Source organism: Remersonia thermophila, chromosome 7 (genome assembly GCF_042764415.1).
Source record: "Remersonia thermophila strain ATCC 22073 chromosome 7, whole genome shotgun sequence".
Classification (NCBI taxonomy): Eukaryota; Fungi; Ascomycota; class Sordariomycetes; order Sordariales; family Chaetomiaceae; genus Remersonia; species Remersonia thermophila.
The window spans coordinates 2,092,744-2,105,003 of NC_092223.1; the positions used below are offsets into that span (position 1 = coordinate 2,092,744).

The 12,260-nt window shown below is 59.0% G+C and overlaps 3 protein-coding genes and 1 non-coding gene across 4 annotated transcripts; 2 read left to right on the forward strand and 2 right to left on the reverse strand.

The window, feature by feature from the left end:
- Positions 1 to 772: 772 nt before the first annotated feature.
- Positions 773 to 1,429, forward strand: VTJ83DRAFT_7536 (uncharacterized protein; the record flags this gene model as incomplete). The annotated part of the gene is made up of 2 exons (XM_071014369.1): positions 773 to 821; positions 900 to 1,429. 2 exons carry the CDS (start codon positions 773 to 775, stop codon positions 1,427 to 1,429), a joined length of 579 nt encoding a protein of 192 aa, XP_070863753.1.
- Positions 1,430 to 2,126: 697 nt separating this feature from the next.
- Positions 2,127 to 2,240, forward strand: VTJ83DRAFT_t162. The gene has a single exon. It is a non-coding gene; the product is annotated as a tRNA-Pro (tRNA).
- Positions 2,241 to 3,432: 1,192 nt separating this feature from the next.
- VTJ83DRAFT_7537 (uncharacterized protein) lies at positions 3,433 to 6,795 on the reverse strand (the record flags this gene model as incomplete). The annotated part of the gene is made up of 1 exon (XM_071014370.1): positions 3,433 to 6,795. The coding sequence occupies one exon, from the start codon at positions 6,793 to 6,795 to the stop codon at positions 3,433 to 3,435; it is 3,363 nt and encodes a 1,120-aa protein (XP_070863754.1).
- Positions 6,796 to 11,290: 4,495 nt separating this feature from the next.
- Positions 11,291 to 12,071, reverse strand: VTJ83DRAFT_7538 (uncharacterized protein; the record flags this gene model as incomplete). The annotated part of the gene is made up of 2 exons (XM_071014371.1): positions 11,291 to 11,452; positions 11,967 to 12,071. The coding sequence occupies 2 exons, from the start codon at positions 12,069 to 12,071 to the stop codon at positions 11,291 to 11,293; spliced, it is 267 nt and encodes an 88-aa protein (XP_070863755.1).
- Positions 12,072 to 12,260: the final 189 nt, after the last annotated feature.

Genomic DNA, 12,260 nt, shown 5'->3' on the forward strand with positions numbered 1-12,260 from the left:
CTTCATCTGAATCTATTAGTTTGTCCCGGTCGCCTTTGCCATGTGGAAGCCGGCCGTGCAACGAGGTATGACTGACACAAGTGCCGGTGGGTGGGAGCAACATGGGACATGTTCACCGTACAGCATTTCATACGCCGTACAGCAGGTCGCTGTTCCATGTGCGGTCGTGTTGGCTCATTCTCCGCATATACGCAGTAGAGTACTAAGTACAGCTGACTGGACTGAACCTCGCTGCCACGGCCATGACATTTTGGCGAGAAACGCGAGGCATGTCTCAACATCTCAGGGGGGGGGGGGGGGGCCGCCGAGGTGAAACGGCCCACACTTGCCGCAGTCATCCAGGTCCAACAACCCCCCCCCCCCTGCTAAACCGTTTCCAGCGCGAATTCCTACCCACCCAAACTGCTTCTGGGGCGTTCTCCGCCCTGGCAAACGCTCGCATGGGGCGATGTGTTTTAGGGTGAAGCGGCGATGGGATTGCGGGTAAAGGATGCGATCAAGGGACGAAGCGGGCGGCTCCGGGCATCGCGTCTGAACTTGAATAAATAAATGTCGTCTCATGTCCGTCTCTCGCGGAGGCGGTCGATCTCTGTGTTGATCTTCTTGATGGTGCGTCTGTGACCGCCTTTGTTCGTTTGTTTACTTTTTGTCTTTGTTTTTTTTGTACTTTCGCTTCTTCTTGCGTATTAGTTACCATACCGACGCTTGCGTCGTATTCTTGTCTGTATTTGGTTTTGGTATTATAACTCGGTCCTTTTCCAACGCCATCATCATGAAGTTCACCACCGTCATCGCTCTTTTCGCCGGCCTGGTGGCCTCGGGTACGTTGAGGCCTTCCCATCACATGAACCCCCCCCCTCCCCCCTCTCTCCGTACCGGTACTAACCCCCTCCATGAAGCCCCCATCGACCTCGAAGCCCGCCAAGCCCGAGCCTGCTTCGTCATCGGCACCCAGACCCTCCCCCAAGAGACGGCCACCATCGCCGAGCAGCTCCGCGGCCGCATCCGCTGCGACCCGTCGCGCCGCACCCTGTCGGGCGTGCCCGACGTCTCGTCCGGCAACGTGCGCTTCTCGGCCGTCAACTTCGCCGCGGACCCCAGGCGCCGCAGCTCGCTCCAGTTCGCGCTCGACGAGTTCAAGACGGCGACGCCGCTGAGGAACACCAACCTCGCCGACTTCCAGCGCAAGCTCGACGTGTACCTCGCGACCGAGGCGGGGATCCGCTCCGTCGGAGGCAACCTGGCCATCAAGGTGCCCAAGTTCTTCCTGCAGTTCCAGGTGTCGAGGATCCAGACGGCGCAGGGCAACCCGCCCACGGCGCCGGGGCTGCAGGTCAATCACCTGTTGGAAAAGGTGCTCAAGAACGCGCCGAGGGAGAGCCAGGCGCTGAGGGACGAGGTGGTGAGGTTGTCCAGGGTGCTGGCTTGAAGGAGGGAGGGGGCACCTACGATGGCAAGGCTGGAACAGGGCGTTGTGGTGTATACTTACTATATACATGTCTACATGATGGAGAGAGAGGCGGTAGTAGCAGCTGCAGGGCCTAATCAACATTACCCTCTGGCTGAAAGTATCATCTCTGAACTCGCGCACGCGTACGCCCACGCTCTCCCGTCCTCCAAAGCCCCGGCATTGTTCCGTCCTTCGTGTCATACTGCAATCCGTCTGCCAGCACAATGCCCAATGCAGTGCCAAGAGCGTTCGGCTCGCCTTGTCCTCTTTCGAACGCGGCTCTTTTGCAGCCTCACGATGCCTACGTTAGCGTAGTTGGTTAATCTTACTGTGTACAAGGGGATCAAGCGCGTCCATGGCCTTCCTCGGGCCTGGCATCTTGGTCCAACCGTTTTGCTGTGGCTCAGGGGCTCAGGGGCTCAACAACAAATGGGGTTGGTTGCCTGGGCAGGCCAAAGACCCACGCCCGCTTGGAAGCCTGGCTTGAAGCAGGCGAAAGAATAAATAAAACGGAGGGGAAAATAAAACAACCGTTTGATGTTGGGATGCATCATGGCAATGTGAGCGAGTCCACTTTGCTCCCCTCTTGGTGCGTGGGTTTCTTGCGCATGTGGCCCTGCAGGCGCGGCAAACCCATCCGCTTATAAGATGTGCAACTTTCCAGCTCCATCACAGCGGCTCAATGGTCTAGTGGTATGATTCGCGCTTCGGGCTGGACTTGATCCACCCTCGTCTGGCAACAGGCGATCAAAGATGTGCGAGGTCTCGGGTTCGATCCCCGATTGAGCCCCTTGGTACCCGAATCCAAGTCGGGTTCGTTTTTTTTTCTTTTGTGGTTTTGCTGTTTAGAGATGTTTGGTTTTTTCACAGGGACCAGCAGGATATGGGAAAAGCCACGAGCGAAACGGAATGCATGGCCGGTTGTTGCGCTGAAGGATGAGGAGAGTCTGCAGACATGACCCCTTGTTTTCTTCCTGGTATTCCACTTTGTCCCATGTCTTTCACCTTCAACCTTTTGTTCAACCAGAAATATTCGCCACACCGGTGGGTGTCAAATCATTGGAGATATGAGAGCTTCATGACCAACAGGCTAGGCAGGGTTGGGGGCTAATCACCTCCTGTCGGACTCATCATGTCTACTATAGTCTCTACACCAGCAAAGTCTCATTGACACAAAGCCATCTCTCTTAAACCTCCGAAGACGACCCCTCTTCCTGGCAATCCAAAGTAGCACACCGTAGGAGGGAACGAAACGACCCTACCTACTCTTACGGGACTTGCCAAAGGCGACAGTGGAAGCCGACCTACTTCATCAAGTACCACAGTGCCAGAATAGCGCCAACAATACTGCCGGGCGTAGGCCAGAATCCGCTTGGGTCTCTCAAGACCGCGGTGTAATTAGGGGCCTTGGGAAGGTTCATCAGGCTGGCGCAGTAGCGCAGTGGCTGGTGCTACGTTGATGATACAACTAAAGGGCGAATACAAACACACACACATACACACACACATATATATATATATATATAGAGAGAGAGAGAGAGAGAGAGAGAGAGAGACAGAGAGAGAGAGAGAGAGACAGAGAGAGAGGGAGAGACAGAGGGAGAGAGAGAGAGAGAGAGAAGGGTCAGCTCTTCCACAACAACAAGCAGATCAGCATGAAGAGTTGATCGATATGTATGACTACCACTGGAACATACCTAGTGCCAACAGTAAGCAAGCACACAAGCACTGAAGAGAGTACCTGTCATCATGGCCCATGACAAAACAAAAACAAGACGTCACCACGCAAGCACCCTGCTAAACCCCCGCGTATCACGCAATGAAACCTCTGCCCTATTTCATCCATCCGTCCATGTGGTATCATACCTCGTGCTAGTGCTACAATGGCCAGGAAATAGAACAGAACTCCCTCAACTAAGTAGGTATACGACGAAGCCCCCTTTCCCATAGATCCATCCATATCGCTTTTGTCCTCGCCTCACTCAACCGCCGTGGTTGTTTTCTTCTTTCCCATCTACCTCCCGAGCGGCACTGGAGCTGCTACCCACGCCATCGCTACCGCTGTTCAAAAACAGCTTCCTAAAGTCGGCATTGTTCTTCGCCGGCACATCGCCATTAGTCAAGCCCGTAGCCCCAGAGCCGGACCCAGACCCAGCATCCTTCCTTGCGCCAACAAACCCAAGCAGCCGTTTCGGCCCCCCCTTCCCCACCACAGGTCTTCTCACAGAGAGCGCAGGCGGCTGCATGGACGTAGCAGGGGTAGAAGCATCGGCAGGATTGACGCCGTTGTTGCTCGTGCTCCCGCCGCTGCCAGGTCCAGAGGAGGCGGACGACGAGGCCCCCAGAGCAGAAGGCTTGTCGATGCGATCCACCCTCTTCTCCGCTTTCGCTTTGAACAGCTCCTGTACCGTGGCGATCTTGAGCTTCCTCTTCCCCGTGCCATCGGAACCGTCACCCAGGCCGGTCGACGCATCGACTTCGATCCCGTCCACGACCAAGCTCGCCTTGCCAGCGGCCGCTTGGGTCGCAAACTCGATCACAGCACCTCCGTGCTTGGGATGCAGCACAAACTTGACGGCTTCATCCACAGGCACACCTGCGGTGGCAAGGACCGTGCGAAGGCGCGCATCCGTCATGGTGTCGGGCACGTTGAGCACGGCAATCGTACGGGCGGCGATGTCGGCCGGGGCCGGGGGAGGCGGCGTCGAGGTGGACGACCCCGATGGCCCCGGCTCCGGGGACATTGTGCTGAGTCGTGAGGCGCGAGTGGTAGCCGTGGTCTTTGCGACGGGCGGGCGGGAGAGTTCGACCTTGATGGGGTGCTGGCCAAAAACGAATCCGCCCAGGGTGCGGATGGCCTCCTTGGCCTCCTCGCGCGTCTCCATCACGATGAAGGCGGTACCGGTGCTATGGCCCGCCATGGTGCGGGGCAGGCGCACGCTCACAACGCGACCGGCTTTGCTGAAGATGCCGCGGACGTCGTCTTCGGACATGCTGCGGGGGAGGTTGACGACGTGCAGCTCGCGCTCTTCGGCCTGGGCCCCGTGACGCTGCTGGCGGGCGGCAGGATCAGAGAACTTGGCGACGAGCCGGTACTTGCCCGACTCGAGCGATTTGCCGTCGAGCTTGGTGGCGGCGGCGGCGGCATCGCGGGTGCGGAAGGTGACGTAGCAGAAGCGGCGCTTGGTGTTGTACTTGAGGCTGGGGAAGCGGACGCCGAAGATCTCGCCGCACTTGTCGAAGAGCCCGCGCAAGAATTGCTCGTCGGCCTCGGGAGGATAGTTGGTGACGAAGAGAGTGCAGTCGGTGGCGGCCGACACGCGCACGACGTTCTGGCCGAGGTAGCGGCCGTCGCGGAGAAGGGCGGACCGGGCATCGTCGGGCGAGCCGAGCTCCACCAGGGCCACGGCGGAGTCGTCGCCCTTCTTGACGTCGATGTTGACAATGCGGCCGTATCCCTGCAGGAACTGCTTGATCTTGGTCTGGGTGATGTCCGCGGGCAGGTCCGTCAGCCAGACCGACGTGTTCTCGCGGTCGCGCTTCGGCTCGTCCCCGGGCAGGGCCTCGCTCTTGGCCCGCTTGTGCCCTGCCGCATCCTCCTCCACGTCTAGCGTTTGCTCACGCTTCCGCTTGGACCCGGGCGATGCCGACGAAACGCCGTCGGCATCCGTCATGGGCTGGTCTTCAGCCTGCGCGCCTGCGCCATCCGTCGTTTCGGCGGCGGCGGCCTCCTGGGCGGCCTGGACGGCCTGCGCAGCTTCGCGCGCGCGACGCTTGGCGACGCCCTTGCGGGTCTTGTAAATTGTGTCGTGGGCCTCGCGGAGGGTCTCGGCAGGCTCGTAGTCGTTACAGTGCCTCAGATAGACCTCCATGAGGCGCTCTGGCCAGTCGACGGTGCGCACCTGGAGGGCGCGGGTGAAGACGCGGGTGGCGTGGGTAGGGACGGGCAGGCCCTGGGAGAGGGGCACGGGGCTTCGCGACTTGGAGCGGGCCGCGGAAAAGACCATCATCTCCCACAGATACCAGTTCAGCCAGAAGTCGTAGCTGTTGGCGTGCAGGGGCACGCGGGAGAGCTCCTCCCAAACCTCCCGGGCGCCCTCGACGTCGTCCTTCTTCTCGGTCAAGAACTGGATCAGAATCTTCTCGAGGCGGTAGTCGGGATCCCCCTGGTACTGGTCGCCGTACTTGCGCTTGCCCCAGTGTTGGACGTCCTCGATGGCGGCAGGCAGGCCGACCTCGGCGACGTCGACCTCTTCCTCGGTGGCGGAGGCCTTCATGGCAGAGCGCTTGAGGTAGCCGCACCAGGCCGCGTACATGTCGAGCACCCCGGCCATGCCGTCGCGGTCGAGCTGGGCGCTGTCGGTGGCGGCGTGCTTGATGGTCTCGATGTCGGTGAACTGCAGGCCGGCCTCCTCGGCGATCAGGATGTAGCGGGCCCAGAGGGGGCCGGACCAGGGGACGTGGCGGACGGCGCGCTGCAGGAGGTCGAGCATGTTGGGGACGAGGGCGGCGGGCACGGCGGAGCGGCCGGCCTTGAGCTCCGAGTGGGTGGTGGAAATGAAGACGGCGTAGTCCAGCCAGGTGGAGTCGTCGGCGGCCAGGGGGCCCGTCAAGGCGCGGGCGAAGAGGCCGAGGCAGATTTGGAAGTTGACGGGGGCGTCGCGCGCGTTCTGCTTGGACTTGAGGGTGCGGATCTCCCACTCGAGATACTCGGACAGGACGTTGCGCACGGCGTCCGGGTCGGCAGCGCGGCGGGCGGCGGCGAGCTTGGTTTCCCAGGGATCGCGCAGGTCGTACAGGCGCTTGGCCTGCTTGGCGTCCTGGGTGACTCGCTGCATCTCGGTCTCGTAGCCGTGGCGGTTGTACTCGGAGAGGAAGGACGAGAACATCTGCGAGGTGGCGTCCCAGGTGGCATGGGGCACGGTGAGACGGTCCTTGAAGAGGTGGGTGATGCGGCGGACGCCGGCCTCGGTGGCGGTGCGGCGGAGAAGGTCCAGCTCGAGCGAGATCCAGCGGTTCCAGAGCTCGTGGCTGTCGTCGAGGCGATAGCGCACGGCCTCGTAGCCCTCCTGCCAGAGGTTCAGGGCGGCATCGAAGGTGAAGGTCTCGCGGCCCATCTGGATCTCGTCGGGGGACCAACGCGGGAGGTTGGCGTGCTCGCAATCGGTGTAGAGCGACCAAAAGTATTCGCAGTATTCCATCCACACCTTGAGGCTTCCGGGCTCGGCCAAGGTTGCGCGACGGAACGCCTCGACGACGCGCACGCAGGCCTCGAGGTCGCGGGCATCGCGGCGCAGCTGGTCGACGTACGCGACCCAGTTGTCCTCCCCCACCGGGTTTGCCATTGTGTCAAGGGGTCGCGTCAAGAGTGTCGCGGCATCGGAGGGTTGGTTAGGGTGACGTTGTCGGGTCGCGGTAGAGGGAAGGTTGGAGGCGACAAGAGGACCAAGGGAGCCAAGTCGCAGAGGACTACCCAATGGGTGTGCTTGGGGCGATCAGGCAATGGATGAGTCTAGACCGTCGGTTTACCGTTTAGGGAGGGCTGGGGTGTTGCAGCAGCGGCAGCCTGCGCCAAGTCGCCGTCAGTGGGTGAGCGTTGGAGGATGCGAGGGAAGAGAGAAGAGGTATGTAAATGTAAATGTAAACCAGGACGAGGAGCTGACCGGGCAACAGACGGTGGCTTGTCCGCTTGTGAGAAATACGAAGACGAAAAGGGGAGCTGGCTAAGGGATATGATGGATGTTGGATGGGGATCGGGGTTGGGGGATGATGATGATGAGGAGGAGGGTGGGAGATTCAGCTTCTGCAGCCAAGGCCGCGAGCTGTTGCACACAACTGCCGTCTGAGGCGCGATGGGTGTTTGCGTGGGTGACAAGGGGGGCGGGGAGAGAAACCTCGAGCTGAAGGCGTGCTGGGGATGTATGAGAGAGAGAGAGAGAGAGAGAGAGAGAGAGAGAGAGAGAGAGAGCGTATGTATGTATGTGTATATGTGTATAGGTGTGTGTGTGTGTGTGTGTACTGTGTAGTCAGGTAGGTAGGTATATGTGTTGACGGGTAGGAGGATGGATGTTGTGGTGCACACGGACTTGGTCGTGCCGTGGATGAGCCGTCGAGACGGGCCGGATTCAACCTGGACGTAGTGTAGCTGTGGTGGATGAAAGTAACACGGGTCCTTGTTCCAGGTTTTTTTGTAAACGGTCGCGTGCTGGCGTGCAGGAAGGGGATAAAGAAAGCCAAAAGCGCCCCCTCTCCCCCCCCAATTCCCCAAAAAGTGATAAACTGGAGGAGAATGGTCTTGTCTGTTGCCTGGAGTGACAAAGGGCGCGTTGCGCCTGCAAAGGACCCGAACTTACCCTGGTGGTTGGTTTGTAGGCTGGAAGGAAAGTGTGGAACGGCAACGATCCTTCCGGGTTCCATTGATCGAGGTTGCGCCTTACTGCCTTTTCATCCAAAAAGGCGAAAATTCGGAAGGAGAGAAAACCCCAGATGTTTGTTCCAGAAAGTGACAGTCGCCGACAAGGTCCGCCCCGCTCGCGCCGCGTCTCCATGTCACAGGGTGGGTCTCGATGGACCTCAGGATCCACCCTAGAGTCCGTCTGGGCTCTGACGAAAGCATGCCGAGGACCCTTTTTTCTCTGGGCTTGGGTGGTTTTTGTTTTTTTCCTTTGCTATGGTCCCGTCCTGGCTTCCAGTACCTCCACGGGTCCGCTCCTGCTCCTCGGGATGCGTTCCAGTTCCTGATCCTGCACAATCACGTCTTCACCACGGCGTACGTATGTAGATGACAACTAGTGTTATGCATTGTATATATTATACATACACGTAAGGCCCCTTGGGTCCCTACACAGGAGCGACCTTTCGCCAGCTGTCCCTCCCTGTCTTCTCCGACCCCCCCCCCCCCCTCGTCGTTCTGGAATGCCGTCCCTCTCCCACCTACTGACCGTGCCCCCTGGCGCGCGCGAAGAAAAGAAAAGGGGGGGCTATCGCGGATCCTGCCGATCACCAACGTGATGTCGTGGTCAATTTGCATCAAATCGTCGTAGTGCATTAGCTAGCCCTGGATGCCTTGAAGAACTGCAATTCATAACCTCCCCCCAGCGCAGGCCGTTGGTCCTTCCCCACGACGCCAAGCTGCTTCGAGCAGCTCGGGGGCAAGACAAGTCTTCAGGTTCATGGCCCTCCCCTCCAATCCCGCGCCCTCGCGTGAAAAATGGCGCCACTCCAGGATGCGCGTGCTGTCTCACCCTTGCCAAGCCTTTTGCCAAGCCTATGACGTCGTTCTGCATCCCAAGTCATCTCCAGCGTTGGGCCTCGGCCCTCCCCCCCCCTCCCCAGCCTCCACCCAGCCAGCCAGCCACAACAATTCCGCCTCTTGGCCATGATCGGGGTCCAGGCCGATCCCCCCGAGGCTCCGGCGCCCCTCCGCAACGTCAGCGCAAAAAGCCATTGCCTCGCAAGAGGGTCTTCGGGTTCTCTCAAACGTCAGGCACTGCGGACCGGCCAACCGTACAAGTACCTACCTACGTGGTGATTGCAGTGATTGCTCATGGCAAGGAAATGAAACCAGCCCTGTGCCTTTGAGATGTATAGGTACCATGTCGGTAAGGCACCCACCCGGGCCAGGGAGAGAGACATACGGGGTATTATGTAACTGCCTAGAAGTGAAACCATTGGGCGGTCCTTGCTCCATAACGCGCCCGGCAGGAAACCGGGGCGTCCTGGAGGTCGGGTACCCAGATTCTGTGGACCTAAAACGACGGTCAAGGGTAACTCACTACCTCAGGTCGTTATTCAACATGTTGGGACACTGTGCTTGCGTCATTGATATCAACGGGTCACCTCAGGTTGCAGAAGCCGTTTCGTTTTCCCCCCTCCCCCTCCCAGTGGACAAAACGCACAGAGTGCTTAGGGAGAGGGTATCGAGGCCATGGACCTTCCAACGCTAGAAAATTCCATGCAGAACGCTGATGATTGATAACTGCTGGCTGTCGGACGGATGAACAACGTCAAACAATTCACTACCGGTAGTTAGCTGTCTGAAGGACAGGAACCTTTCGGTTAGGTACCGTCGGCTCAGCAAGCATCACCTTGAAGGTTACGTCTACGTCGTGTACCTGACCTGAGGTCTACACAGTATCTGCGCAGAAAGCACCCCTTAACTCCTTGTGTTTTTCCAACCTGGTTCCGGCCATCCCCTGCCCATTCTGCAACTGCAGCGTTGGATGTCCGGTTCGTCCAAAGCTGCGCCCTACGACCCTTGGTGGCTTGCATCCTATCCAGCCCTAGCCATCACCCAAAATAGAATCCCGAACCCGACACCGAGGACCCGAACCCGACACCGACAGCGGATGAGATCACAGGTTTGGAGCTTGTCTGCAAGATGCGGCACGTGGATCGCCCGTGGCGGAACAATCTTGCATCCATTGCGGTTGGCCGTGCTGGGCCGGAACCAATCATCTGGAACGTGGACATCCGATGAAGTGATATTCCACAAACCCATCATAGTAGTACCTCGTCACCATCCCGAGATCCCCTCAACGAGGTCCAGCTCCTCCGCGGTTACCAGCTCGTCGGCTCGGGCTGCCCATAAAACGGCGTTTCGATCCGCACGGTCCCGGGCCTCAGCTCTACGCAGTACATAATTAGCCTTGCGCTAATTAGCGGACAGATCCTTGGACGGTGCCCTCCCACGCCAGCATGCCGCTCGCATTGGATACCTTAGCGGGTTGGTAGATCCCCGTCGCCAACGTAACGGCGTCGTGTCCTGCGCCAAAAACAAAACGGCTCGCCTCCCGACGTCTCCCACGGCTCCGCGCAAGCGAAGATGGTGCGTGACGAACATCAGCCAGATGGCAGAGGGAACCTGAAATAGCCGAGACGCTCAGCTCGGTATGCTGAGAGGGACCCGCGAGGAGCGTCGGAATCTTGGGAGCAACGAGGCAGGGCATGATTTTGGCTAGGGATCGGTCTCCGAGAAGGGGGTTGGGTTTGAGGGAATCAACCGCAGAGACCTGCGTACGTGGGGAAACTGGCTTCCAAACAGCAACAACATAAGAGTTCATCAATACGAGTTCAATGAACAAGAGAGAAAAGTCAAAAAGAACAGGTGAAAGCAAGTGATTGAGTAAAGGTACAGAAAGAAAGAGAAACCCCGGGGAAACACACCATTCTTACTAACCATGTTAAGACACCACACCAAGACCTAGACAAGATTTAGAACAAAGTCAATCTCCTATGGGTATGCTCGTTCGACACCAACACTCATCATTACATCATTGTCATCATCACCATCACCAAAAGAGCCACGCTCACTCATCCCACCGCAGGCGAGCACTCGACAAAATCACGGCAATGCCTTCTCCCTTCCATCAGCCACCCCCTTATCCACAGACCCTCCTCCCCTCACCTCTCAACCTCAAACCTCCCGGGAACCCACCCACACCCACGCACCCACATACGCCCCGCCCCCCTCCCGGCCTCCCGTCCCTCCCGTCCCTCCCGTCCCTCGTCCTCCCTCCTCTCCTCCCCACTCCACACTCCTCCCCCTCGTGTGACTTCGCCTCTTCCCCTCCCTTCCTCGAAGCTCTCCCAACCCTAGCTACCTACCTACCTAGGCAAGGGACCTAGGTACCTAGGTGGGTAAGGGTGGTGGTAGTCGTAGTAGTCGTCGTAGTAGTCGTAGTAGTCGTAGTAGCAGTAGTAGTAGTGGTAGTCGTAGTAGTAGTAGCAGTAGGCACCTAGACCGTACGTAACCCGGTTTCACCGTCGGCCCGCCCATCGACCGTTGCAACCCAATCCAACCCTCCCCGCTCGCTCGCTCGCTCGCGCGCGCGCGCGCGCTCACTTGGAGAAGGAGCACATGCCGTCGCAGCACGAGCACCAGATGCGGGGGTGGCAGTTGTGGGCGTGGAAGCGGACGTCGCAGCAGCAGAGCTTGAGGCCGCCGCGGAGGCGAAGGTCGTCGTTTTGGGCGTTGTTGATGTCCATGCGGGGCTGCGAGGTCTATGGGGGGGTTGGTAACGTGGTTAGCCCTGCCTCTGCCCGGCTCGGCCCCTGTTCCGTCAAAAACCCTCTCCCCTTCCAAATGGAGGGTCTCTCTGCAATGCTTCGGCAGTTGTGCTATGTGTGTGTGGGGGGGGGGGGGGGGGGGGGGCAAGTGTTGTGAGGTGGATGAGACCTGCTTTGGCGTTTGTGATGATCCCGTCCGTTTCCCGTCACATCATCTCCTTCTCCTCACCCCCATCATCAAGCGCCGACCATGGATCCCTCTTCATATCCGTCCATCCGTCCATCCATTCCCTCATGAGCCGGGCTTGATTGCGTTGAGGCGCTGTCCTGTCCTGTCCGGCCTCATCGGAGCAAGTCGGGTTCCCGAATGGCAAGAGCGACAGCGACAGTCTCACCCACAGCAACAGCCACGACGGCGGCAACAACGGGAAGGTTGGTGGTAGAAAATGGGGGCAAGAGAAAGGAACATCAGGACGATGGACAGGAGCTGAGAACGAAAAACACTCACCGGCTGCTTGGTGACAATCACACCGTCCTGCTGTTCCCGCTGCTGCTCCAGCTCCTGCTGCATCGGAGTCTGGGGCTTAGGCTCCTCGGTGGTGGTCATGGTCATGGTGGGCGTTCTTCGAAGTGGCCTGTCTGGAATTGGAAAAAATAAGAGCGGCTTGTGACACCTGGGATGACTAGCCCAAGTGGCAACTCGTTGTGTCTCGGTGGGATATTCGAGTCTCGAATCTTTTTGCACAAAGCTCAGGTTGTGTTTTTGTTGTTGTTCACCGTGCGGTGTCGGCGCTCTCTGGGG